A 25727-nucleotide genomic window follows, 5' to 3' on the forward strand; every position below is an offset into this window, starting at 1 on the left:
GCGTGTTTGATAGAGAGATAGACGTACCTCGTCGGCATTGTTCTCAGCATATCACATATCTTGGGCATAGCGTATGAAGCGCATCGTAGGTCTCCGTACCTGTAGTGCCGGAGAAGAGCTCCGCCGAAGGCTCAGCTCTCGGATCAGCAGACAACAGAAACAGAATCACAGCAACCCGTCCTCGCCCTCCAGAGGCCTGACCCTTGTCACCAAGCTTCCAGCGTCCTGGGATCGCCTCAATCACAGGCCCACATGGACAGACTCGACCCCGATCGCGCGTCAACCAACCAGGCAAAGTGGATGTAGACAATTAATACTCCCTGTTCTCCTGCTCTTCGGCACCCCGGCGGAACGCTTCGTACCTCGTCATTATCTCTCTGTCTCGCCATTCTCCTGTTCTGCACTCGTCGTGATCGTCATTTCTGTTGTTTTCTTGCCGCATCCTTCTGCTGGCTCTTCAGCCTCTTCGAGCGATAATCTGCAGCGTCAAACAACCACCCACGCAGCGCGGAGGGGAGTTTTGTCTTGGTCAGAAGCCGGTCTCGCTTTGCCCCTTTGTCGGTTTCCTTCGACCGTTGTCTGCGCTTCAATGGATTGAGCAGCTTCGAAAAATTCCTCGCTCACGAAAAGCCTTTCTGGCGACTTTGCTTCTTTCCGTCCCTTCTCTTTCCCACCTTCCCTTGTGACTTAAGGTGAGTTGCGCATGGCAGGAGCGGGCAGCGCTCTACGAATCCTCTTTCCTACAACTGATCAAGACCAACTGACTGTTCGGATCTGCGTCAGCTCTTTATTCTTCATATTTTCCTCCAGTCCTTGCATTAGCATTTCATTACGAACAGCGTCGGCGAGACTCCTTTGTCACTCTTGGAAACCGACTTTATGCTATTTCAGCGTCATCCGCATCTGCCTCGATTAGACAATTCGACCCGTCGCCACTTGTTTCGCTCGGCGCCAGCAATCATTGTTCTGTTCGACTCGTACCGAGACTCTCCAACAAGTCTCGACGGCATTTTCTCTTCAGCATTGTTCGCTTGACTTTCGATAGCACGTTGACGCCACTTAGACCTATCGCCGGTCATATTGCAGTCGGAGCGCTTGGGCGCAGTCTACGTTTGTGATTGTTGTGTCTGGTACTGGTCCAGGTCCACGGCTCTTGTGGTGTGTGCGGTGAAAACAAATATTGTCTGCTGTACTCAGGGTAATCTGAGGCCGGGTGAGAGTATCTTTACCCAGCTTGGCATTGCTTTTCTGCAGGGAGTGCCATAATCCCCATGAAAGGGGCTGGGTATCAGCCGCTGCCTGCAACAACCAAGCTCAATATAGCTTGAAAACGTGGCACTCAACGGTGTTTGTGCGAGACATCTACGCATGTTTGAGATATTACTTCTCTAGCTCTCACTCGCTTCTGACACCTCATGCAGTCTGATTCATTCCAACAATCATGAGTGCCTGGACAGACGATGAGTACATGAATGCGCAAGCGGCAGTCTCGCTCCCCCCTCGAGAGTATGTTCCCTATAGAACGCCTTCAACCAAGTCAAGAAAGTCGAGGCGCTCGGCCCGCTCTATCACGCCGCCGGGAAGGAAGAAGATTTCTCCAACGAGAAATGGAAACGCCTCTAAGCGTTCCTCAAGAGACATCACAACCGACGAGCAGATAAGCATCCTCGATCCGCGACGATTCACACCCACTCTGCATGCCAACTTGGTTTCCGAGATCTTGTCGCTCAGAAGAGATCAAGAAGAGAAGACAAAAGTTATCGAAAGCCTCGAGAGTGCACTCCAAGAAAGCAGGGACGATCGGGACGCCCTGCAAGAGAGTGTAAATGCTACGACTAAAGAGAATCGCTCATTACAACGACAGCTGTCTTTACTAGAGGGTGGAACGTCTTCGGCCCTGGGTGATCTCTCGCGAGAGAGAGACGAAGCTGTTGAATCAGCCGCTGAGACCAAGAAACGCTTGGAAGTAGCCCAGAGGAGGATTCGGAGCCAAGAAGACGATTCTCAGCGAGTTCATGAGCAATGGGCGGAGGAAAAGGAGAGCTGGGAAAACGAAAAGCGCAAGTATGAGCGGCGAATCCACGTGGCGGAGAGCCGCCTCCAAATGGTGCTTGATGAGGTGGCAGCCTATCAAGCTAATCACGCAAACGGAGCAGCTCAACAAGGCCATGGCCATGAAAGCGATGCCGAAGAGAGCGGTAGGGATAACGACGCAGGCAGTGTCCGGACAATGAGCCTCACAAGCAGCATTCGGTACTCCCTGGCCAGTGGGCCCGGCCTCTCCCTCAACAGCTATTCTCTGGCGGACGAGCTCAAGTTTGATGACACCGATGACCAGACGGACGTTGATGGGCGTGAGAGCGTCTTCTCCAGCCCACGACAACCAAGCCCACGGCAACATCGGCGAACATACAGTCGTGAGAGCATCATCAGCAAACTTCATCGGAGGACGCAGAGCATTGATAGCATGAAGCGTCCTGGCAGCGTTGCACGCGGTAGTAGAATCCTGATGAATCAGTCCCTCCTTGAGGCTCTTGAAGGCGAAGACGAAGAGACCGAGGGAGAGGACTCTGCTCGGGCCTTGACTCGTACGCCGACCAATAAGCCATCCTACGCTGACGCTGGAGTCCAATCCGGTTCCGAGCGTGCCTACAATAACGCCGGAGTTCAGTGCTCTCCTGTTGTCGAGCACACATACAGCGATGCGGGTACCCAGTGTGTCCCCCCTCCGGCTCCGGCCACGGATCTCACCCCGCCTCCTACTCCGGTTCCAAAGCCTCCGTACACAGATACAGGCGTTCAGCCCATCCCCACGCCCGAGCCCTCATATTCCGATGCGGGCATCCAATACTCTGCCGTTTCCGAACCTTCGTTCGCTGATGCAGGAACCCAGCACTCTTTCACCTCTGAACTTTCATATGCTGATTCAGGAGTCCAACACTCCCCTACTCCTGAGCCCGCATATGCTGATACGGGAGTACAATTCTCGCCGCCACCCTCACCTACGCTGGAGGCAAACGACCCAGAGTCAGAGGAAATTGATGCAGAGACACCCCCACGATCTCCCGAACGACGGGAGCGAGGTCACCTACCCCCCGCTGTTGAAATTCCAGCTACACCCCAACGCATGGTGTCGTCAGCCTCCCAGACGGTCGAGGTTCCATTGACGCCCCCGAAGACGCCAAACTCAGTGTACAATCTACCCGGTGGATCACCAGCGGAGGTGAAAGCGCCAAAGGCTGGACCAAAGATGGTGACTTCCTCGACGCAAACCGAGACTCGTGCTCCAGCTCCCGTGGCGCCTCCCGTGCCGTTACCCCCCTTGGACATCCCGAGCATCAGCATTCAGCCACCGAGCAGCCAGCCTACATCGCCGCATTCTCCGAAGCTACCCCAGCATTTCAAGGACTTTGGCTGTCAAGTCAACATTGTTGTTAAAGACGGTATGGTTGATTCATGCTCTCAGACGGAGGCCATCCAAATCGATAAGAGGCTGGCTCGTCTTCCAGCACATCTTCAGCCGTCTTCAATCACTTCCCGACCTACCTCACCTCATACGTCGGGCATTGCTGTTCCCGACAAGAGCGACAATCTCATTCCTGGTAGCTTGCCTCCTCGGAACCCTCGACGGTTGGAAAGTAGCCGGTATAGCACCGAGCTTCCGTCTTCCCCCATCAGTATCGCGATGGATGACCATGATTTACACGACTACAACGACGATCTCCTTCTATCTGGTCAACGCGCTCCCATAATCCCACCTCGCCGCTTCAGCAGCCTGTTCTCCGGTTTTTGCACAGACTCGGATGAAATTGACGAATTTGGTGATCTGGACTTGAGTGATTCCGAGTACCGCACCGCCTTGACGGCTCCCAGACCTCCTTCAAACTTGAGCCGAACGGGCAAGCGAAGTTCGTTCGGCACTGTGACGACTTCGCCAGACCAGCCTTCCAAGCGCTCTGGTAGAACGTCTGCACGATCGGTGAGGAGCGGCGACCTGTATAGCGTCGGTGAAGACGAGAGACCGAGCAGGATCACCGAGCTGTCTCCAGCGCCTGCCCTGTCTCCATCAAGCCGCAACAGCGATATACGAAAGGCGACAATGGCCCAGACTGGCATGGTAAACTATCCTACCATCGTCGAGCCTAAGAATCCCCCGCCGTTCCCCATCCCAGCCCGAGCAAGCTCCCGGAAGCCATCCATCAGCACCAGCATTACAAGTGACGGGCGAAGCACTCCATCGACCACTAGCTGGCATCGCCATCGCCGCAGCGGTAGCCGCACTTATCACGTCGACAACGTTCGTCGTGTCCGCTCTGCAAACACGCTGCAACGCCATGAACGCCATCAAAGGACAGGCAGCCGAACACCGCCGTTGTCGCCTTCGACTGAAGCCCCCGAAAGCCCCGGCCTCCCACCCCTTCCTCAAAATGCCATCACCACGCGGAGGAATCCAGAAGGCAGCACGTATAGAAGGCATCGTCATCAGCTATCCAACAACACGGTGATGACGGCGAAATCAGAAGCTGTGTCCCAGGCCAGCTCGCAAACTCCAGGCGTCGTGGATGCTATTGCCCAGACCATGGTCGGCGAATGGATGTACAAGTATGTTCGTAGAAGGAAGTCGTTTAGTGTTGGAGAGGGCGCGCACAAGGATGAGAACAGCAACGACAGGCACAAGCGATGGGTCTGGGTGGCGCCATATGAGCGAGCTATTCTTTGGAGCAGCAAGCAGCCGTCTTCCGGCAGTGCCTTGTTAGGAAAGACGGGTCGCAAGTGTAAGTTGATGCTCTTGACGTGGGTAATTCCTTTGAAAGCTAACGTGACGAACAGTTGCTATCCAATCCGTCCTCGATGTCAAAGATGACAACCCGGCACCAAGGGGTGTCACGACGCCCATCTTCAACCGATCCATCTTGATCCTCACGCCCCAGCGAGCACTCAAGTTCACGGCGCCCACGGCAGAGAGGCACTATCTCTGGCTGACGGCTCTGTCGTTCCTGGCCCATTCTTATCAAGCTGTCCCCGATGTTCTACCTGCCCCTGCTCAACAGCACCTCTCGGTCAAGCAGCAGCCTCTGCCGAACTTCGAGCCACCTCGACCTACTAAGCTGACGAGAGGAGGGATCCGGGATTCGATCCGATTAGCCAAGGGCCGGGCTGTTGCGCCAAAGGCGGAGCTGTCGACCATGCCCAGCATCCCCGATGTTCCGTCCGTACGGATGGGCGATGTGGCTAGGTTTCGAATGGCAGAGTCCGTGACTGGACCTGGGCACTCGAGGGAAGACTCGGTAGACGCCGCCGTGCCGCCCATGATTCCACGCTTCAGCGACAAGAAGGGCCGCGGGGCCCCCAACCACAACCACAGCCGCAAGCGAAGCAATACTGGAGGCCGTGCGCCCCCGCCGCTGTCTTTCCGAGGCTTCGCTGGGCCGACGCTGGGTGAAAGCGATTACCACTATGCAAACAGCACGACCGGCGCCAGCATTGACACCTCTGGTTCTTCTGACATTTACCAGTCCCAGGGATCCACTGCTGCCAGCTGGGGAGTAGCCCAGACACCGCTGTCGACGGTATCGTCTCAACAAGGCAACTTCTTTGATGCGATAGGCACTGTGCGCATGGAGGCGTTCATCAGCCCTCATGCGTACCAGGAGTACAATGAATACCAAGGGGGAGAAGACTATAGGTCACTGGCGCGGAAGAAGAGCAAGGAGTTCCGGCGGCGCAGCAGCCGACACCGTCGTCGAGCCCAGCTGTCAAGGAGCACTCGCGCATCCGACGAGTTCTTTAGCGGTAGCAAGACCGCAGGAGAGGAGGACTTTTTCCGAGACGATCCTTTCAAGGGCTTTTGAAGTGCGCGAAACTGACTGATCGCGGAATCAACCAAACACCAACCACACACCTACACCTATTCACTTTGTTGTTTTTTCTCTTATATACCAGCGATCCACATATGGTGGATCGAGCAACACCACAACGGGATACCCTCTTTCCCTCTCTGTCTTTCTGTGCTTTGTATTGAAATGAATTACGGTCATTGCCGCTACAGTTTCTTGCGGATCTTATTTCTGCTTTTCTTTGTCGATTTTACCATTCTTCATACCTGCGGTGCCCGGCGCTGATTTTCTTGAATATGTCTGTATTATTAGCAGCTGTTTCCTGTTTCTGGGGGTGGACGTTGGGATCTCGGGGGGGCCCTGAAACATGTACAAAAGGGGTGTATACAAGGCAAGAGTGAGCAATTTCCACCACGATCTTACGCTGTTGGAGGCGTCTTGGTCTGGATATTGCAGACACGGTAGATTGGAGATGAGGTGGGCGAGATGGCGGGACGCTGGCCCTCTTTTGCATAAGGCAAATTGGGCAGCCTCTCTGGGATTACGGAGATTTCCCTGATAAAAGAATCACAGAATAGTAAAAGAGTCGAATACGCTCGTAATACAACAGAATTATACTCTACTTTTCTTATTCAAAGCGTGTTGCTCATGGGTTGGAGACTCGCCATATAGTACCAAGATGCTCCATGATGCTAGATTCTTCAGGACGGCCCCGCCAAAAGGAAAAAAAAGGTCAATGGGGACGGAACTGCAAACTTGACCCCGCCATCGTCACTTTTCCACACTCTAAACTTACGACTGCTTTCTTTGCTTTCTGCTCTACATTAATTTGTCATTCAATCAAGAGATAGCGGACCGAAGAGTACTCAGAACAAGACGAGAGGCTCCAAAGAAGACGCCACGGACGAGACATTGAGGAAACACCATCTGAAAGAAAGATGGAGGCTGAGACATTAGACCAGATGCAGGCGCGGCACCGGCGCGAGCTCAAAGACCTGCAGGGAAGGATCACGAACAAGAAGAAGAACGCGACTAAGAAGACGCGCAAGGGCGTCAACGACGAGTGCGCGGAGATGGAGCGGCAGCTGAGGGAGAAGCAGGTGGCTGAGGTTGCGGCGCTGAGCGGAGAGGCGGAGGAGAAGGAGGAGGAGGAGGACGGTGAGCCGGAAGAGGACGCACAGCAGAAGGACGAGACGATGAACGGAACGACAACACGGGAGCTGGAAGAGGCGACGTCGAAATTGAATCTGGATACGAACGGAGCCGGCGGTGGCGCGAAAGGACAGCAGCAGCAGCAGCAGCAGCAGCCGGGCAGGAAGCGGAACCGACAAAAGGAGCGCATGGCACGACGCGCGGCGGAACACGAAGCCGCGATGCTGAGCGCCGAACAAGAAGCCTCGACGATGACGGACCACCGGGCGAAGGAGAGCGCGTATATGAAGAAGGAGTTTACGGCGCACGGGCTCCACGAGAAGGACATCCAGCCTGACGGGCACTGCCTGTTTTCCGCGCTGGCGGACCAGCTTTCGCAGAACGGCATTCCCCTCGGTGCTGACGATGGTGGGGAAGCTGCTGACGATGAAAAGGAGCCTGCGTACAGGACGGTGCGGAAGGCGGCGACGGGATACATGGAGGCTCACGCGGACGACTTCGCGCCCTTTTTGGAGGAGGATCTGGGGGATTATGTGCGCAAGATGAGGGATACCGCGGAGTGGGGTGGGCAGCTTGAGTTGATGGCCGTGGCGAGGCGGTATGGGGTTGAGATCCGGGTGATTCAGGATGGGAGGACGGAGAGGATCGGGGGTGATGAGGAGGGCAAGGGAGAGGGTGATGGAGCGAAGACGTTGTGGTTGGCGTATTATCGGCATGGGTATGGGCTGGGAGAGCACTACAATTCGCTGAGGAGGGCGACGGCTACGACGGCGACTGCGGATTGAGCGCCTGGGCGAATGGCTTGGACGTCTTGTTGCGAATTCGATTCCTACCACTCGACTGGTGGGTCACTTTTCCTTGTCTCACGGGGGAAGCCAGCCTCGTCTCTCTATTCGACAACAACCCTACTACTGCTACACCTTATTTCTTCAGAGAATACCACGACGCCACATTCCCAGATCAAAGCACGCTCCGCCAACCCAACTCCAAACACCAGCAAACCATCGCCGCTACCGAGACCATACGGATATGAAATCCCTGACGCTCCCGTCCTCATTCGTGCCCGCCTTGTGCGTCCGCCGGGGCTTGACGAGGCAGACGCGGTGCAGCCCGTCCGGATGAGGAAGCCTGGGCACGGAATCTGGCTTGACGTTGCCGTCGTCGGCGTACTCGATGGGCTCGCCAGGATGCTCGAGGAGCGCTTCGTAGACCTCGGGCCAGACGCCCCAGGGCGGGCCCTGCAGCGACAGGGGCTTCCCGGAGGGGAATTCGAGGCAGATGAGCTGGCCGCCGGGGCAGAGGAGCTGGGACATGCGCTTGGCCCATCGGGGGCGCTCGGAGGGCTGCAGGGCGCAGAGGAACTGGGCGTTGGGCGTGCATGTCAGCGTATAGAATCAATCATGGAGCTGCTCACCGTATCCTTTCTTTTTTTTGCTCACCGTGTAGTCGAATATCAAGTCAAATTTGCTTGCGCCTGCGTCGGCTTCCCAGCCGGTACCAAAGAAGTCCCCCGAGACCCAAGTCACCCTGCCGCTGCCGATGCCATCCCTGTGGTACTCTGCATACCTCCCCTCGGCATCTGCCCTGGCCTTGATCTCGCGCGCCAGCTCCAGCGCGCGAGCGCTGTAATCCAGCCCGACGACGTCGTAGCCCAGCGCGCTCAGCAGGAGCACATCGTGGCCTAGGCCGCACCCGGGGACCAGCGCCAAGCGGCGGGCGAAAGCCGCGCCAGAAGAGGAGGAGGAGGAGGAGGAGGAGGAGGCGGAGGAGACGGAGGGCGGGATCAGGTCCGTTCGTTGGCCGAGCAGGTCGGCGAGGGCGAGGGAGGGGCCGGCGCGGTCCCAGGGGTGGAAGGATTCTGCGTAGAGGGCGGCCCAGGCGTCGTTGTGGGCGGAGACGGGCTTGGAGGCGAAGGTTTCGCGGAGGCGGGTTGGGTTGTCGGTCATGGTGGGTTGGCGTCTTGGGTAGATGGGGAGGTGAGTGTAGTTGCGACGAGGAGGGGTGGTGCTGTGCATGTATGTTGGAGACTGCTGAGATTGAGGAGCTGGGTCATGTTTTTGTGAGGGCGAGGGCACTGACGTACTGCTACTAGGACATGGAGATTGTGATTCAAACAACAGCCTGAAGAGATGAGTGAAGCTTATTGTGGGTGCCAGCTGGAGTTGATGATGCACTGTCGATCGTGGCGGGGACGGAATTTCGGGGCATGGGGATTCCGTGGCCTGCAGCTGTACGAACACAAAAGTATATTACGGTATAATAGTGGCTCGTCTACCTTGACTCTGGGGTACACACAATCATGACAAGGTGCATACGAGAGAAGAGTCTTGGATTGCACTCTCACGAATATGTCGATGCGTTTTCTACCTTATCGAGAAGCAAACAATGTCAGAGTCAGAAGTCAATCCGTCGTCCAACATACCAAAAAGGGCAAGTAAGAGCTGCGTACCTATCGATAAGGAAAGCCCCGTGGCTTTTTGCGGAGGTGGAGAACGTGGCTGGCTGGAATAACGCAAAAAGAGGCCGCTGACCGCCTGCCGGAAGTGTATGATAGGTAAGCTTTGCTCGGTAACGGCAAGTTGAGGCGTCACGGCCGCTGATGAGCCTCGGCTTGGACGGTCAAGTTCTGAATGACATGGTGGGCAAGTCAGACAAGGTCTCTTGTGATTTTCATTGTCTTCTTTTGCTGGTCTTTTTCTTTTCCTGTCATGCGCTGCTTCGTCTTGTCGCTTTGTATTAACCTGATTGAAAAGAAACATACCATTTGAATCTCGTTGTGTGCCGTAGATTCATCATGGACATCGCCCATCTGTTCAGCGTCAAGGTACGTTCTTCTTCCCCCAAAACCCTCCATCAGCAAACTCACCAACGCGTCGTAACGCAGGGCAAAGTCGTCCTCGTCACAGGAGGCACGTATTCTTCACTCCCCGTTCCACCAATCGCCAACGATAGGAATCTAACTTGTGTCCTAGGCGCCAAAGGCATCGGCCGGATGATCGCCGAGGGCTTCGTCGCCAACGGCGCAAAAGTCTACCTCACCGGCCGCGACGCTCCAGCCTGCGACTCCGCCGCCGCCGAGCTCACCAAGCTGGCCAGGCAAAGCCAAAGCGGCGGCTCCGCGCACGCCCTGCCCGCGAACCTCCAAGAGCTCGCCCAGTGCGAGGCCCTCGTCAGGCGCCTGACGGAGCTCGAGCCGAAAGGGCTGCACGTCCTGGTCAACAACGCGGGCGCGACCTGGGGCGCCGACATGGACTCGTACCCGGACCACGCGTGGAGCAAGGTGCTGACGCTCAACCTGCACCGCGTCTTCACCCTCACGCAGCTGTGCCTGCCGCTGCTCGAGCGCGCCGCCACGCGCGAGGACCCGGCGCGGGTGATTCACATTGGCAGCATCGACGGCTTGCGCGTGCCGGCCGTGTCCAACGTCGCGTACGCCGCCAGCAAGGCTGGGCTGCACCACATGTCGCGGGTCATGGCCAAGGAGCTGGGGCCGCGGCACGTCACGAGCAACGTGCTCGCGTGCGGGCCGTTTGCGACCAAGATGATGCGGGCGACGCTCGAGGCGGCGGGGGAGGCGCTCATGGAGGAGATGCCGAGGGGGAGGATCGGGACGCCGCAGGACGTGGCGGGGGCGAGCTTGTTTCTTGCGAGCCGGGCTGGGTGAGTGAATCTTGGGTGATGCTTCATCTGCTTGTGAGGCGGAATAGAGGCTGACTGATGTGAATACAGGGCGTTTTGCAATGGAGCCATCATCCGGGTGGACGGGGGTGCGTCTCACGTATCGAAGCTGTGAAGCGTGTCCTGCGGAGACTCGGCGTCATCTGCGGTGCTTTGATTCAGGGCACATCGTCTTGTGATGTCACGCAGAACGGAGCGGGAGCTGAAGGACTGATTAATGAGGCGTCCATGACGGCCTCGTACAATTCCATTAATTAGCAAAAAGTGCGGGTATGTATAGCTGGCTATATGTGCAATGCGAAAAAATCGGGGAAAAAGCAAAAACCCAAGAAATCAAGAACCAAAATCAGCGTGACAGACGGTCTGCGTATCCAATGCCCTGACTTCCTAGCAGACCGATACCGTTCCCCATCCATCTGCAGGAACCCCCTGCCCACCTGAGAAGAAGAAATAGCAGACTTTGAGTGTTTGTCGCAATCCCAACGCCAGAACCCCGTGTATTGTATGAAGTAACGTAGATAAAAAAAAAAAAAAAGAGATAGAATCGAGTCTATCAGCAGCCTCTGGAGGAAACATCCCAAGGAGAAAGCAAGAGACAAAAGCAGCCTTGTTCTCGGCGCTGTACTCTTTCAAGTCAAAAAGACGCCGTGAAGCCTTCAGAGATCCATGTCGGCAAAGTCGCGCACCATGACGGCGGCCTGCGCGCGCTTGGCGGCCTCGGCGACGAGGGTGAAGTCCTTGAGGAAGGGCTCGGTCGAGGGGACCTTTGCCTGGACGGGGGCGGGAGCCATGACGGCGGCGGAGGTGCTGGGCGACTGTCTGGTGGAGGAGGAGGATGTTGAGGAGAATGAGGAGGAGGAGGCGGCGGAGGAGGAGGAGGCGTCCATTTTCAAAGTCGTTTGAATGAAGAAGAGATTATTCGATGGTGGTGACACGATGCCGGTGGTGCTGATGACCGGCGAAAAGGACGAGAATAGTCGTGAGATGTTGAGAAGGTTGAGGAATGACTGGAGCTGTGTTCCAAAAGGTGGACGATTCCGGAGGTGGTAAGCGACGGGGTTCTTTCTATCCCAATCGGGTCAACTCTTTTGGACGGATTCAGCCGGAGAATGTCTCGCGTGGTCGAAGCAAGTTGACAGTGAGTCTCTTGAGTCGTGGATCGCTGCAAGCAAAGTCGTGTAGCAACAACGTCTTTCTTCTTCCGTCTTCTTCTCGTCTTCTATGGATATGAAACACTGAGATGGAAAAGAATAGTATCGAAGAGAAAAGGAGATGAAGGTGTGGATAAGAAGTCTGTCAGGTGGATAGAGCCAGAACGAAAAAAAAAAAAGAGGATGCGCACTCCTTTTTATCTAGGCAACTATTATCACTAGCATCGGCAGTAATACTAGCAAAACGGGCTTGTCATTTGATGTTCTGCATCTCCGGCTGTGTGTGGGGGGGAAGAGAACGGTTTCTCTTTGGCTCTTATTTCATCTCTTACATATGACGACAGGTGCGTACAGTAGAGCCAATGAGTGATACGCTAACGCGGAGTACCTTCAGCTTTGGCTTTTACGGGGAAAAGGGACTTTGGGGGGGAGAGCCAGGGGATTAGGCCGGGTTTGCCTCGGCATTCTAAGATACTTGACAGGTTCGGGATGCGGATGAGGGTGAAGCTGGGAGACGGAAAGTACTGTGATAGTACTGTCTTTCTTCACTAGGGCCCAGGTACTCGGCCATTCACATCAAGAGCAGGCCATCGAGAGCATTTGATCTTTCGAGAAACTACCGAGACTTGACGGTGGAAATGAAGACAAAAGTCCGACTACCTAGGTACCTAGTACTTCAGAGTTTGTCCATGTATCGAGAAGTGGTACCTGCTCGAGAGTGGGGGTAGATCCAATGTCTACAAGAAGCAAGACGCACTTGTCCACAGCTGCAATTCTGCAATACAACCAACATTCAGCGCTATAATTATACTCCAACAGCCGTTACACGCCGCGCCTCAGCACCGAATGAGACGCAGCCACATCTTCAGTTCTGTTTCTTGCATGCTGTTCTAGACAATGCGATGATACATACCTGGTGTGATTCAAGTACTGTACCAGCCAACAAGGTACCGCTGAGATGAAGAAAAAGGCTGGGCTAGAAATCGGATGAACCGACCCGAATTGCGGAGCAAGGAAAAAAAAAAAAAAAAAAAAAAACAGCCAAGACGGGACGACACAAGCCAAGCTCTAGGCAGAAGCATTTTGCTGCTCAATCTCGCCTTGGCTTCCATTAAATCGACCATGCAACGTTCTAGTAGTAAAGACCTGGGATATATAAGCGACAGCGAGGCTACCACGGATTACCACTAGCAGAAGTAAATCGTCGGGCGTCGGGTTCAAAGCCCTGGGCAATTCAGGGTCCTCCAGTCCCTGCATCTCAGACCATGTCGACAATGGTGTCAGGGTCTGCGCTGGCTTTTGACATGCGCGCCCATGTCCATACACGCTGTGGGCGGTAAGGCATTGACACCTTACCACCACCTCCAACTTCTACAAGCAGAAAACACTGAGAGGATCTAATTCATACAACATCAAGGCGGACCAACGAACATCCATTTCATTGTTCCTTGTCCTCCCTCTCGCACGTCCCAAGGAGCGGTGAGCCCGGATCTCCAAAAATCATCACAACAGATATGGGGGGAAGACTGGGGAAGAGACAAAAAAAACGAGGAGAAAAAACAGACGGCGAGCCAACCACAATACGCTCCCCATTGTGCGAGAAGGATGCTGGGGTTTTCACTCCTTCTAATAAGGCCCGAATGCAAAGACAAGCCACGACTCGCGCGCTTTTCGGATCGTCGACTATCTAGACTATTTTCCAGCTGAGAGAACCACTTTCTGTGCCAAAAAAGAAAAAGAAAAAAAAAATCTTTTTCTTCCTCTTTTCCTTTGTTCCCCCCACTCTCTTGCTTGTTGGACTTGCATGATACGATGCCGGGTGGGCTGCAGCGCCGTGGGTTGGCGACTGGACGGGCAATGTGGACAATGAGCTGATTCTGATGCTGTGCTTGTTCGTCCATCACGATGTGTTGCGTGAGAGATGCTCGTCTTTGCACACCACCACCACCACCCCTCCAAAGTCTGTCAACTGACACCCTGAATCACTTCATAATCAGAAGATTAACTATACAATCTAATGCTGAATTCATGATCAAATGCCTTCTTGTATCTTCATCGGAAGCGAACAACATACAAACTCGGTAATAACAGACCCTTGGCCCCCACTCGGCGCCCGCCATGCCGCCCCGCTCCCCAGTTCGGCAGCCCAAAACTCTCCTTCAAACACACACACACACACGTCACTTGTCAAGCCCTTTCTTTTCCAACTCCGAGATTTTTCCCGAGCAACGCCCTTCTAGAAGCCTTAGTGCCTCTTCTTCCCATCGTCCACTCTATTGTATCGCCCATTGCCTCGCCTCACAACGATTCATTGCGTAAAGCAACATTCCGAGATCGGGGTCATCCAACATCCAATTACCCTCCCCCACACTCCCCTCCCTCCCCNTCCGCAGCATCCTTCTTCACAACAGGCTTCCAATTCCTCTACTCCGCCGAATCCCTAAAGCACCACCCGAAGAACCTCCACGTCCCCGAAATCATCATCCTCGGCGCCTCCAACGTCGGCAAGTCATCCTTCCTCAACGCCCTCGTCAACAAGCCCGACGCCGCACGCGTCAGCGCCCGCCCCGGCAAAACAACCCTCATGAACGCCTTTGCCGTGGGGCCCCCGCCAAACATTCCCAAGGGAACCCTCAAGGCGGGCGACAAGATGCCGCGGTACAGTCTCGTCCTCGTGGATACCCCCGGTTACGGGTTCAGGAGCCAGGCGAGCTGGGGGGACTCGGTGTGGAAGTACATCAAAGCGCGCAAGATGCTGCGCGGCGCCGTGGTGCTGCTTTCGTCGGAGAAGAGGCTCATGGAGCAGGATAGGTGGATTCTGAGGACCCTCGCCGAGGCGAATACCCGGACGATGGTTGTCCTGACAAAGGCCGACAAGGGGGGCGGCTCGTGGACGCAGCGGTGCGGCGACATGGCCACGCTGCTGCGGGACGAGCTCAAGAAGATTTCTCGATCCGTGGGCAATGGATGGGGGGAAGGATCGGGCTGGAACCCGGATATTCACGTCACGGCGGCGGGGATGGATCACGTACCCCGGCTGGGGAGCGGAGGCGGCGTGGGAGGCGTCAGGATGAGCATCTTGGAGATGGCGGGCTTTGACCTGCAGGAGAAGGAGGTGAAGAAGAAGGATGAGACGGTCACGTATGGTGGGCCGGTGGTTTCGTTTGATGATATCAAGTGGAAGACGGGGTGATTATGTACGACTATGGATTCTACCTCCCCCCCTCCCCGATCCTCCACCTCCCCGCCCTCCACGCCCTCCGCGACGCCGCCACCGCCGAGATCCTAAAGACCACCCGCTGCCACGCCAACATCTCCCCGCCGCAGCTCCTCGCCGACGCGACAGACGCCCTGCGCGCCCTCTCCACCCTCCTCGCCGGCGACGAATGGTTCTTTGGCCGTCCTGATCCGGGGTTGTTCGACGCAGAGGTGTTTGCGTACACGTGGCTGATTCTGGATCAAGGGTTCGGCTGGGCGGGGGACTTCGCGCTCGCGCTCGAGGGGTGCTTGGCTGGGTTGGAGAATTTGGTGAGCCATCGGAGGAGGTTGTATGAGCGGTGTTGGCCTGAAGCGGTCTGAGCACCAGACTAGAGCAGTCGATTGATGGCATCGTGACGGGTCTTGGTAAAAGATGAAATCGATGGGGACTGTCTATATACCTTGGTACGTAAAGTAATCACATAGAGCGAGGGAGTCAAAAATTCCTCCCCCTGCAAATCTCCCATGTCAAAGTAGAAAGCAAAGAAGGATGAAAAAAAAAAGAACAAAAGAAAGAATAAATCACCAACAGGAGACATCCCCTACATACTTTCTCAAGGTACGGACAGTATCCACGTATCAGTGAGGTTATATTAGGTAGTGACCCATCCCTACTCGTATTCCTCCAAACGGCGGATGTGTCCACTTGCTACCGAATACCCATATCCCAACTATCAACGCCGAAAGCAACCCACAAAGAATGAATGATATAAATGATGAGTCAACGTAAGAAAAGACATGAGGAAAAAGGCCGAGGCACAGTATGGAGAGGAGATACCCAGCACCAAAAACTCCAAAGACACGGGGAGACCCAAAGGCCAGCCGAGAGAAGAAAAGGCTGGAATCAGAAGAGTCGAAACCGCTCAGATGACGGACAAAATCGCTGGCGTCGTTTCTTCACATCTGTCAACCCTGCTGAATGCTATCTACCACATCCCGCAACGAGATAAACGCTCCTGAGCCGCCATCCTTGCGCAGCTCTTCCAGCAGCACGCTAGTCTGCGCATATAGCGTCTCCAACGCTGCCCGTGATGACTTTCCAAGGGACGCTAAAAGCAGGCGTGTTAGCAGCCATGGCAAGAGATGAAAGGACACCAAGGGACTCACAGAGGATAGCAGAATTCAACTCCTCCGCAACAGTCACCCTCCCTTTCCCATCCAGCAGGTGGCTCACTTGAGGCTCCTTAAGCGGATTCTTGTATGCCACCAACGCCCAGATCTCGTTCAGCGCCTTGTTAATCTCCTTCCTAGGGTCGCCGGCGTACTCCGCCTGCAGGACCTGACCATAACTCAGCATCTTATTTTCCAACTTTGTCAGCTCCGCCAAAGCATCCCCTCCGTCCGTCTCCATGCTGCCTCCCCATCCGTGGCTGCTGTTGACATCCAGGTCCATCTCTTGGCCGAGGTCGTTACCCCCTTTGCCGTCGTACTTCATGGCCAGCTCGGCAGCCTTGCGCACCATCTCGATGAATTTGCGGCACCGGAGCTTGAAGTACACTTGCTCGTTGTCGCGGAGGACTTGCGGGTAATACGTGTTGGTGTACTTGAGCGCCAAGTCTATCTCTCCGTCTAGTATCGCTCGCCGGATTCCTAATCAAGCGAGGGTCAGCACCTCATGATGGGCGACGCGCGCTTCGAGTCGCGGCAACTTACGCTGTCGGTTGTTGGCGTCCTCATCGTCCTTTATGCTGACGCCGTCTACCGTCACGTCGGGGTTCATGTTGAGTGCCTCCTTTTGGAGCTTCAGATCCTCTGCAAAGGCGCGGGCCGTCTCCACGTAGCCGTCATGCTGAAGAAACTGCAGCACCAGCGCCTGAATGAGATCCGTCTCGGACATGCCGGGCTCGAGCTGCGAGGTGTCCGTCCCCGAGATAGCCCTCTGAATCTGCAGTCGTTGTTCCTGTTGGAGGCCCTCGCGTCAGTTGCTCTCCTCTGCAAACCACCGAGGCATATCGAGGGAAAACGCACCTTCATCAGGTCGTCAATGTTAAAGACAAACGGTGCCTGTCCAAAGTTGACCCTCACTTGCTCGTATTGCTTCTTCAAGCTGATGGCTGGGTATAAATTGCTCTTTGTGACGTCGTGGAACGCGACCCCTGTTTGTTTGCAAGCACGCGCTGTTAGTACAGTCCGGGTGTCACCATGGACATGTCGCAAACCACGCACCAATCATCTGCCCGTTTTTAGTGAAGAAGGCCGTGTGGTCTTTGAAGTTCACTCCGCACCCGATCACGTCACTAGTATTAAAGACTGGGCCAAAAGGTCTGCCGATATTTTGACCCGTAAAACACCGGCCATCGTCGCCGTGGTACCCCCAAGATTCCGGCTCCCAGCCAACTGGCCGTGACAGGGCCGCATTCCTGGTAGAGAAACCAACGGCAACGGTAGTGCTAGAGTATCACGGTTAGCGAGATGCTCGTCGACGGCAGGGCCCGCCCGGCTCCCCGAACAGAAGCTCCATTTTACATACTCGTCTCGTCTGCCCGAAATGATCTGCACCTCGAAATAGTATATCCCACATTGGGGAGGGATGTAGTGGTTCGCCCGAATGGCACTAGCTTCGTGATCGCGGTCGTGGTGACCCTTGGGTCCGGCATACTTGACGCCCAGCATGTCTGGAGTCACTTCCAGCGACGTCCACATGTCCCCCGTGTTCAACCGCGTCGGCAGCGGCGCCAAGTTGTCCTCGCCGTCGAATGGCGTCCGCTCGAGGACGGTGTGAAGTATGCCTCTGTGTCCCCCGGGAGGTAGCGGCGACACGTCGAGGGCAGACGAGCCGAGATCCTGTCCGTCCTCCTTGCTTCGCTTGCCCTCCTTCTGAGCTTCTAGCTTGGCGTTGTGCGCCTCTTCCAGCTTTTGCAGGTATGCCGACCCCCTGAGATACGACGGCACGAAGAACGGCTCGACGTCTGCTACGACCTCCTTGGAGTCTGTGGCCAGGAAGTCGAATGCTCGAGAAAAGGAGGGTAGGCTGCCCACGGGCCTCCACATGTTCCTCATATCCCCGTGGGGCGTCTGGCGTTCCATGTCGGTCGAGTTCGCGGCCGCCGCAGGCCCAAGACGGAGCGTGGGATCGAGGAGCAATTCTCCGTTGGCGTCTAGCACCGACGTTCGGGCGGGATGCGTGTAGAAGTTGTAGCTGCCTCTATCGCCGCGGGGGGCCGGATCGTGGGCGGGCGTATATTGATGCTGTTGGTAGTCGGGGGATTCAGCAGACGACTCCGAGTCTGTGAAGCCAGATGAGCCATGCGGTTCCGGACTAGACATGACGAGGCAAAGGCCAAGAAGGGGAGAGCGGATGAAGAAGGAAAGGGCAAAGCTTTGGGGTGGAAGACAAGGGGGATTGAGGGGGGGGGTCGTGCCTGGCTAGCGAGCAGCTCAGCTACTGAAGCAGCTTCGAACAAGCTTCAGTCAAACGCGCCGCTCGTTCCAGGTCCGGCGTCCGTATACAGGCCGTATACAGCAAAGAATCGCTGGAGGGATGCAATGACGCGGGAGGGGGGTTTGAATGCGCAATCACGGGACGTGGCCACGCAAGGGAGTAGAAGGATTTCCGGCGGGTGACGTGTAGCAAGGTAGTATTAGGAAAGGGAAAAAGAGGAAAATTGCGAGGAGAGCAGAGAGGAGATGGAGCGATGGAGTGAGAAGAGCCGGTTCAAGATGCGGTACGGCGGATCGAGGGAGGGGGAGCGGCGAAGCGGGCCGACAAGCTGATAGCAGCCCGCCTTCCGACGGTCTTGGGCGCTGCAGCTGCGCAAGATACAGATGCCACAGGGCAGCAATGGGCGGCAGACGGCTGGGAACGACTCGACAAGCTGGCAGACCTGCTGTTGGGCGGGAGCGTCGCTGGCATCGATCGGGGTGGAGGTGCAGGCAGGTCGACGTTCGTTCTCGCTGCTGGACCAAAAGGCGATGATGAGCCGAGTCGCTGTCATGCACGCTCTAGCACTGCTAGCACTGTTCTTGTAGGGGGTGGAGCCGCCGGGCAGCGCTTAAGCCTTGGTTGGAGCGGTGCTGATCAGATCCAACGCGTTTACATCAGCGCAGGCAAAATGGTGGCTTTCAACATGAACGCTCTCAGGCAGTTTGTCACGGGGACCAGCCGTTGATGGATGGATGAGGAGGTGGAATAACTTGAGTGCTCTGCTGCTCTGAGACTGCATGATGATGCCATTTCCAGCCAATGCTGCGTCTGTAGGGGAGTTCCTTGTTTTCTCGATATACCTGTACTCGTACTGTACATGCATGTCTGTTGCTCAAGGCCGTATCCGAGCCGGCATCTGAGTGCACTTTACCGGCAGAACTCCATATTAACAACCAAAGCGCATTGAACACCGATTTACACCCGCAGTGAATAACGTACATTATTGGGGGCGATGGCACTCTATCGATTATAAAAAGCAGCACATGCTGAACCACGCTCCTGCAACCAACTCTCAAGCAAGACGAGAAGTACTGTACTTCCAGATCGAGTCAACGGCTGTCAGACACCAGACGAGCACCTTGGTAGCCGCCTTAGTAAGCTCAAGGTTTCAGCTGCTTGTCCGAAACCCGCCTGCCACCAACTTTCTCCGCCATCCAAACGCGGCCTAGTCCCGCGTCCCAAGATCGATGACTAAGCCGCATGAAGCACGCGATGTCCCGACTTCCATCGGCAGCGCAACAATGACACGAAAAACGAGGCAAAAATCTCTGCCCGAAACCAGAGAGTGAGCAGTCCATTTCCGTCAAAACTCAAATCCAAGCAATCTCACAGTCAGATCAAATGAATATGCTACATGATGCCGCAATTTGTAAGCGAAGCACCATAAAGCGAGCTGCGAAAGATGAGCAACCGCCGATGCAACGTATAAGACGCCTTGAAACAAATCCCAAAAACCTCCCAACAAATCACTGAGTAGATGAATACGTGACCTGCGACCCAAAGTGAGGAAGAGGAGAACAAAACCTGCCTCACGCTTAAATTGAACACAGTAAGGGAAAAGTCACAGAAATTTCGGCTCCCTTCACTTAAGCTTGGCCCACGGCGACGCCACACACCATGACCATTTGCGAGAGAAAGCTGAGCCAAGGAGAGTCCAGACCTGAACAGAGAAAAAATGGCTCACCATTCCTGCCAGTGCAGGTAAGCTGAGCAACAAATCAGGCAAAAATGATGAGGAGGAGCCGAGATTGGTAGCTGAAGGACAGCGCAGCTTCTCGCCTGTTACCCTTATTCGCCTCGCTGATCCTGCGCAATGCCATTCATCGTCGCTTGGATATGTCCTAGGTCAGAAAAATGATAAACCTCGAAACGACAAATATCGCACATCGCCAATCTGTAGCCATGTGCGATAATGGATAGCATGACCTTTCTCGTGTGTAGCTACTTCAGAAGCAGAGATGCATTCACCGTGTCTCAGCAGGAACCGTGACAGAAAGGCACCGACGGCGTAAACCGCGAAAGCAAAGAACTGTATTGCCGCAGCCAGCTAAACAATACCGACCCTATCTACTCTTGAAACCTTGTGCCAAACCGTTGAATACATGCAATTACGCCGACAAAATGATCCTGATACTCCAGTCTGCGCAGATCCCTCGAGGACTGCCAGATGCTCCGCCATCCAACGCCAGCGACAAGCTGGGTACTGTCGCTTTTTAAAAAGGCACAATATTAAAGGATTATCCCCAGTGTCCCATTCCTCGGGGCCAATGAAACAAGAAACGAAAGCCGAGCCCGATTTTTTTTTTCTAAGTTTGGGGGAAAGGGTGCCCCATCAAGCAGGTATCTGGAGTCAAAAGGGATGAGGCAAAGAACAGTAGAAATAAAAGAAGCAGAAGAAGTGGGTGTCGTGGAAGACCAAAGTGAGAAAGGAAGCTCGGAAAACGCAGCATTATGAGGCCGCCACCACAGGAACGGGTGCTGGTGACGACGCTTGGACGCTGGGCGCGCTCTGCATCTCGACATCCGCACCGCTGTTGCTGTTGGAAACGCTGTTGACTTCATTGCCGTTTTCGTTTCCGTTTTCGTTCTCCTTGTTCTCCTTGTTGCTGCCCTCGGCGGAAGGGGCGGTAGAGTCCTCGGCGCCGGATTCGGGGACGGTCCGCGGAGGAGCAGTCCATCGTGGGATTTCCCAGACGACTCCGGTGAAACTCTTGAGCTTGAAGCCGCCCTTGGCCCATCTCCGGCAGGGCTTGCCAGACCGATCGAGGGCACGGAGGCCCGCGTTGATGGCTCCCTGGTTAGCCTTGGGACCAAGCTTATGGGCAGACGGGCGGGCCGCCGCACCACTGTGGTCGATAGTACCGTCCTCCCTGTATAGACAATGCAGTTAGTATACTTGTAATCGACATGTAAAGTGTGTTGTACAGCGCGACAGATGGCAGAAACTTACAGTCGGGGCTTCTTCTTGGGGCCCGGCTTGCCTCTGGGCTTGGGGATGCCGTCGTTGTTGGTGCCGTTGACGGCAGCGGCAGATCGCTTGACGCCCTTCTTCGTAGTCGGGGGTGGCATTGGTGTTGAAGAGGGCGTGCCCTCGGCGGCCGGAGTGGCAGCATTCGAGTCGGAGGCGGCGTCGGCATTCGAGGGAGCCGCAGACACGGCCAGCGCGTTGGGGCTGGCGGGCGACTCTTTGAGTTCCGAGTCGGCCTTGGAGCTCTTGGACGCCGGGGACTGAGAGCCTTCCTTGACGGAGTCCGAGGAGGGAAAGATGTCGCGTAGCAGGGCGGGCGGCACGCTGAGGGTGACGAGCAAACCGTGTTTGGTCGCCGATTTGCGTCGGGCGTCGGCTGCCTTGGCGGAGGGAGCCATCGCGCCTGGGCTGACGATGATTATTTCTTTGGAGGTTTTTTTTTCTTTGTCCCGTTCCAAGAGCAACGAGCGAGCGAGCGACGCAGAGGCTTCCGTTCTGAGGGTTTCCCAACAATAGTATTTCTCAAAGGCCGGCGGCGCCGAAAGATTTTTGCGTGGGCAATGACACGGTGGAGCGGTGCTGACGGTGCGACGTGCTGGCTGATGGCAGAGGCAGAGGCAGAAGCAGAGGGGCTGGTGATGATGGCAGAGGCAAAAATACGGAGGATGACGGGGAGGGCGGCGCAGGTTTTTGGGCGGTGCTCTGGACGAACGGGCGATGGGCTAATACCTAAGGCTGGTGGTGATCCGGCGTGGTGGTCAGGGGGTCTGGGGGCCTTGCGTGGAGCAGCAGCAGAGCAGCAGCAGCGGCGGCGGCGAGGCGACTCTGGGAGACTCTTGGACTATATTAGCAGGCCGGCGGTGATAGTGTCATGTCACGAATGAGCGCTGGTGCATCGCGGCCGTGGACAGAGAGGCGAAGGGGGGAAAAGCGGCGGGCGGCGGAGGGATTTTCATTTTCTGGGGTCTTGTCTCGTAAGGTTCGGGGGCTTTTGGTCTCATCCTCGTTATTTTTTTTTTTTTTTTCGGGCCAGAAGGGCGGCGGCGCACAACGCAAAAAATCGGGCAGCCCAGAGGTTTCTTGTTCGTCAGGACCGTGACGCTCCAACACAAAGAGCGAGGGGTGGAAGATTCAGGTGCCGCGCTTAGTGGCCGCGCCCGAAGAGGACTAGTGTGTGGTAACCGCCAGTCCGCAAGGGGCGATAATTTGGAATTTTTCGACGGCGTTGTGAGCAAAATATTGGCTTTTTTCTCTTTTTTTGCCTTTCTCCTTTACCCGCATTATATCAGCCTCCGACAAGCCAATCAACAGCGCGCCAGGCTGACTAGCCCTGCGCCGGACAAGGAAAAGGTTGGGCTCAGGCTGCTCTGATTGGTCTGTTTGAGCCATTTGGGATTAGATAAGCCCGTGGCATGAGATGGGTTCCTGTGTATCAGGTACCGCGCCACTGAATCTATAGTGCGGAGTACTTGGTCTCATCGTGATGGTAGCTCGAGCGAGAACGTTGCAGCTTTTGCCTCGGGCCTGGGCTCCAACCAGTCAGTCGTTTTCCGCCCGTCTTTCTCACCAACCGCCATGAATCAAAACCGGGCTGGGCTTATTCGCAGCCATCTCCAGTTAACCGAAGCCGGCGCGTCCCACCGGACTGGCAATCATTTCATTAATCAATTTCGATCAATCAATCGTCACTCGATAGTTGGGGTTCCAGCAGCAAGCAAAACATCTCACAGAGCAACAAGGTTATACTGGCACTTTGATTACTCTCGTTGACCCGTCAGGTTCTGGTTACGTCGCCCTGCTCCATGCACTCCGAGGTGCAAGGAATCAGGAGTTTCATCCGAAGAAGACGAGAACCAAACTGGCTTTCGTTCCGTAACACCATACCAGCTATCATCTCTATGGCGCCAACAGTTTGCCAACCGTCGCAGCGCCATGAGGCTTTATTCCATTTTCCCCTCTACATTTGATCGAAGCCACAACCCCCAAATCGCCTACTCTATTCTCACTAGTGAGATGCTCCTCATTGATCAAGCAGAGACCCGTTTTGCCTCTCCATACAGTGGCTTTTCACGCAGGCTGGGGTTATTTCGGAAGCATTTGATCGTTGCCGCGTACCGCCTTGAGCACACGCAAACCGGTTTGCCTTGATGACTTCATCTATTCCACTGGATTCTAGAGCGCAGCCGAAGTTACCGACGAGATCTCACCACGTCTTGACGATGTTGAATCACGAGAGGCATCGACGTCATCCGTGCGATGAGTAATCTTGTACATGTATCTTCTATTCTTTTGATGAATGCCTCTAGAAGCCGCTGCAGCAACGATGCATAGGAACTGTGACCTTAGCCAACAATAGGCCGACCGATAACGTCTCAATTGATATCCATCAAAAGCTTTGCCATGACGCCTTGAGCCCATCATTACGATCCGTCCACTCAATAGGACATATTCATGCTCCCTCTCTCAAGGAACAATCGCCTACCTTATCTGGCCCCAACAGTGTTCTTGAGCCAAAGGTTCGACGACTTCAATCTCAACGCTCTTTCAAATGGCCTTCGGTTGCGATTGAAGGAGTAGCTCTGGAGATTGTATACAGAGTAGGTCATGCGATAAACTACGCCACGTCCTTTGGGGAGCAGCGCGAGCTGCCGCATCACAATGGACCTGCTGCGAACCCTGCAGCGTGTGACGAAACTTTTCAACACCAACATTGCTGAGTGTGTGATCTAGATGCAGCAGATTCTATACCTGAAGATCCAGATGAGAAGCGCGGCTCATTGTGCAAATGCTGAAACAAAGTCATCATTTCGTCCTTTGTGTCCAAGAGTGATTATTCAAGATGCTTCACCAAGACATTGTCTCATCCCGTGCAGAGCAGAGCTGTCAATGACTGGAATCCAGACAATGCTCATCAAGGGTCCGTCGCCATCGCAGCAGCTGGAATGTGTTGCTCCTCGCAACGGCCCACTACCCCCAGATGATATATCATGGTCATCAGGTCTCTCTGGTCCAGAGACTGCTTCGTCAAGTCATACCAACCAACCGCTTTACTATCCGATCAACCTTCACATTCCCATCGCAATAACCTTGACAGCATCACTCACCATGGTCCTTCTCGAGCACCTCCCCCTCATCGGCCTCGCCCTGGGCTTCGCCCACCACCACAGCGGAAGGGCATCTCACAGCCATTCCACTCTCCCGAACCACAGACACGTTCACCAACTCTCTGCCGACATGTCCCCGTTTGACCGGGCCCCAAAGTTGATCGCCGCGCGTGCAGAAGAGGAGAGCCATGAGACCACTATCCAAGTTCCCCAGCACCAACTGCAGACCATCCTCAATAGGATCAAGTCTCTTGAGGAAGAAATTTTTAACATGATGTTGTCCAAAGCTGACTCTTCGGTAGAAACCAAGTCCGAACCTTTGACGACTTCGAAGCCTGAAACGCTTGTCGTGACGACACGTGAGCCAACAGCTGCTCCGGCAAGTAAGTCTATAGCTTAGCACAACTACTCTCGCTCAACATTCCCGACACTGGGCTCACCATATAGCAGCTGTTGTCGGTGGCTTGTTCATGGAGGATCCGGCTGATCTGGATGTTCCCACGAAATCGACGACAATAGTTACCTTGACGACACTGATTACGCAAACACTCACCATGATGCCCACAAGCGTAGTCACACTGACGGCGTTCCCAACGTTTTTCGCAGAAGCGAGTCCGACGTCCAATGTCGACAGAACTATCGATGCGGAAACATACCAGCAAAGCAAATCAAAGGCAATGATACCATTTTTCAATGTGCTCGCCAGCGCAAACCCACCAATGGCCACCACCTCGAGCGACAGCCATCATCTTGAAGCTCAGCCCTTGGGTCCGCTGTCAACGGACGTTGGTGCTGAACAGAAGCGGCCTGAGATCACACCGCTTGGCCCCAGCTTCAACGCTTCGGCGACGTTCCATCGTGTGTCGCTCTCTGCTGCTTCGAGTGGATTCTTGACTCTTCGGAGGGGTGCTTGATCTGTATCGTGAAGGATGGACGGATATATGGACGGAAGACGGATATGGGAAATGAGCTGGGAACACACGGTCAAGGGGAGGAGAGGAACATGAAAAAAAACTGGGGCTTGGAGTAACGATCCTGTGTCTACATAATATAACGAATGGAATGCTGCCTTCTTTCTCTTCCTTGCCTTCTTCCTTACTGTTTCCCTCCTCTGTCTCTCTTTGTCAAGCTTACATTTGTGTACATCCGTGGGAT

At 55.1% G+C, this 25727-nt stretch overlaps 10 protein-coding genes across 10 annotated transcripts; 6 read left to right on the top strand and 4 right to left on the bottom strand.

Moving 5' to 3' along the window:
• Nucleotides 1-1441: 1441 nt before the first annotated feature.
• On the top strand, nt 1442-5852 carry CCMA1212_000994 (Anucleate primary sterigmata protein A; the record flags this gene model as incomplete). Its single annotated transcript, XM_073698434.1, has 2 exons — nt 1442-4775; nt 4831-5852. The coding sequence occupies 2 exons, from the start codon at nt 1442-1444 to the stop codon at nt 5850-5852; spliced, it is 4356 nt and encodes a 1451-aa protein (XP_073563501.1).
• A 923-nt stretch (nt 5853-6775) lies between these two features.
• CCMA1212_000995 (OTU domain-containing protein 2) lies at nt 6776-7774 on the top strand (the record flags this gene model as incomplete). The annotated part of the gene is made up of 1 exon (XM_073698435.1): nt 6776-7774. One exon carries the CDS (start codon nt 6776-6778, stop codon nt 7772-7774), a length of 999 nt encoding a protein of 332 aa, XP_073563502.1.
• Nucleotides 7775-7999: 225 nt separating this feature from the next.
• Nucleotides 8000-8935, bottom strand: CCMA1212_000996 (putative thiol methyltransferase 2; the record flags this gene model as incomplete). The annotated part of the gene is made up of 2 exons (XM_073698436.1): nt 8000-8350; nt 8429-8935. 2 exons carry the CDS (start codon nt 8933-8935, stop codon nt 8000-8002), a joined length of 858 nt encoding a protein of 285 aa, XP_073563499.1.
• An 848-nt stretch (nt 8936-9783) lies between these two features.
• Nucleotides 9784-10782, top strand: CCMA1212_000997 (Rhamnolipids biosynthesis 3-oxoacyl reductase; the record flags this gene model as incomplete). Its single annotated transcript, XM_073698437.1, has 3 exons — nt 9784-9813; nt 9874-10649; nt 10719-10782. The coding sequence occupies 3 exons, from the start codon at nt 9784-9786 to the stop codon at nt 10780-10782; spliced, it is 870 nt and encodes a 289-aa protein (XP_073563500.1).
• Nucleotides 10783-11323: 541 nt separating this feature from the next.
• Nucleotides 11324-11554, bottom strand: CCMA1212_000998 (uncharacterized protein; the record flags this gene model as incomplete). Its single annotated transcript, XM_073698438.1, has 1 exon — nt 11324-11554. The coding sequence occupies one exon, from the start codon at nt 11552-11554 to the stop codon at nt 11324-11326; it is 231 nt and encodes a 76-aa protein (XP_073563254.1).
• A 2076-nt stretch (nt 11555-13630) lies between these two features.
• Nucleotides 13631-15011, top strand: CCMA1212_000999 (putative GTP-binding protein EngB; the record flags this gene model as incomplete). The annotated part of the gene is made up of 2 exons (XM_073698439.1): nt 13631-13637; nt 14212-15011. 2 exons carry the CDS (start codon nt 13631-13633, stop codon nt 15009-15011), a joined length of 807 nt encoding a protein of 268 aa, XP_073563255.1.
• A 2-nt stretch (nt 15012-15013) lies between these two features.
• CCMA1212_001000 (uncharacterized protein) lies at nt 15014-15397 on the top strand (the record flags this gene model as incomplete). Its single annotated transcript, XM_073698440.1, has 1 exon — nt 15014-15397. The coding sequence occupies one exon, from the start codon at nt 15014-15016 to the stop codon at nt 15395-15397; it is 384 nt and encodes a 127-aa protein (XP_073562973.1).
• Nucleotides 15398-15982: 585 nt separating this feature from the next.
• On the bottom strand, nt 15983-18343 carry CCMA1212_001001 (Ran-binding protein 9; the record flags this gene model as incomplete). Its single annotated transcript, XM_073698441.1, has 6 exons — nt 15983-16125; nt 16184-16666; nt 16730-16976; nt 17045-17172; nt 17243-17466; nt 17547-18343. The coding sequence occupies 6 exons, from the start codon at nt 18341-18343 to the stop codon at nt 15983-15985; spliced, it is 2022 nt and encodes a 673-aa protein (XP_073562972.1).
• Nucleotides 18344-20949: 2606 nt separating this feature from the next.
• Nucleotides 20950-21866, bottom strand: CCMA1212_001002 (INO80 complex subunit 4; the record flags this gene model as incomplete). Its single annotated transcript, XM_073698442.1, has 2 exons — nt 20950-21370; nt 21451-21866. The coding sequence occupies 2 exons, from the start codon at nt 21864-21866 to the stop codon at nt 20950-20952; spliced, it is 837 nt and encodes a 278-aa protein (XP_073562971.1).
• A 2707-nt stretch (nt 21867-24573) lies between these two features.
• On the top strand, nt 24574-25486 carry CCMA1212_001003 (uncharacterized protein; the record flags this gene model as incomplete). Its single annotated transcript, XM_073698443.1, has 2 exons — nt 24574-24955; nt 25023-25486. The coding sequence occupies 2 exons, from the start codon at nt 24574-24576 to the stop codon at nt 25484-25486; spliced, it is 846 nt and encodes a 281-aa protein (XP_073562970.1).
• Between the last annotated feature and the right edge of the window lie 241 nt (nt 25487-25727).

The sequence above is a fragment of the Trichoderma ghanense genome (genome assembly GCF_004382785.1).
Source record: "Trichoderma ghanense strain CCMA-1212 chromosome Unknown scaffold_0, whole genome shotgun sequence".
Lineage (NCBI taxonomy): Eukaryota > Fungi > Ascomycota > Sordariomycetes > Hypocreales > Hypocreaceae > Trichoderma > Trichoderma ghanense.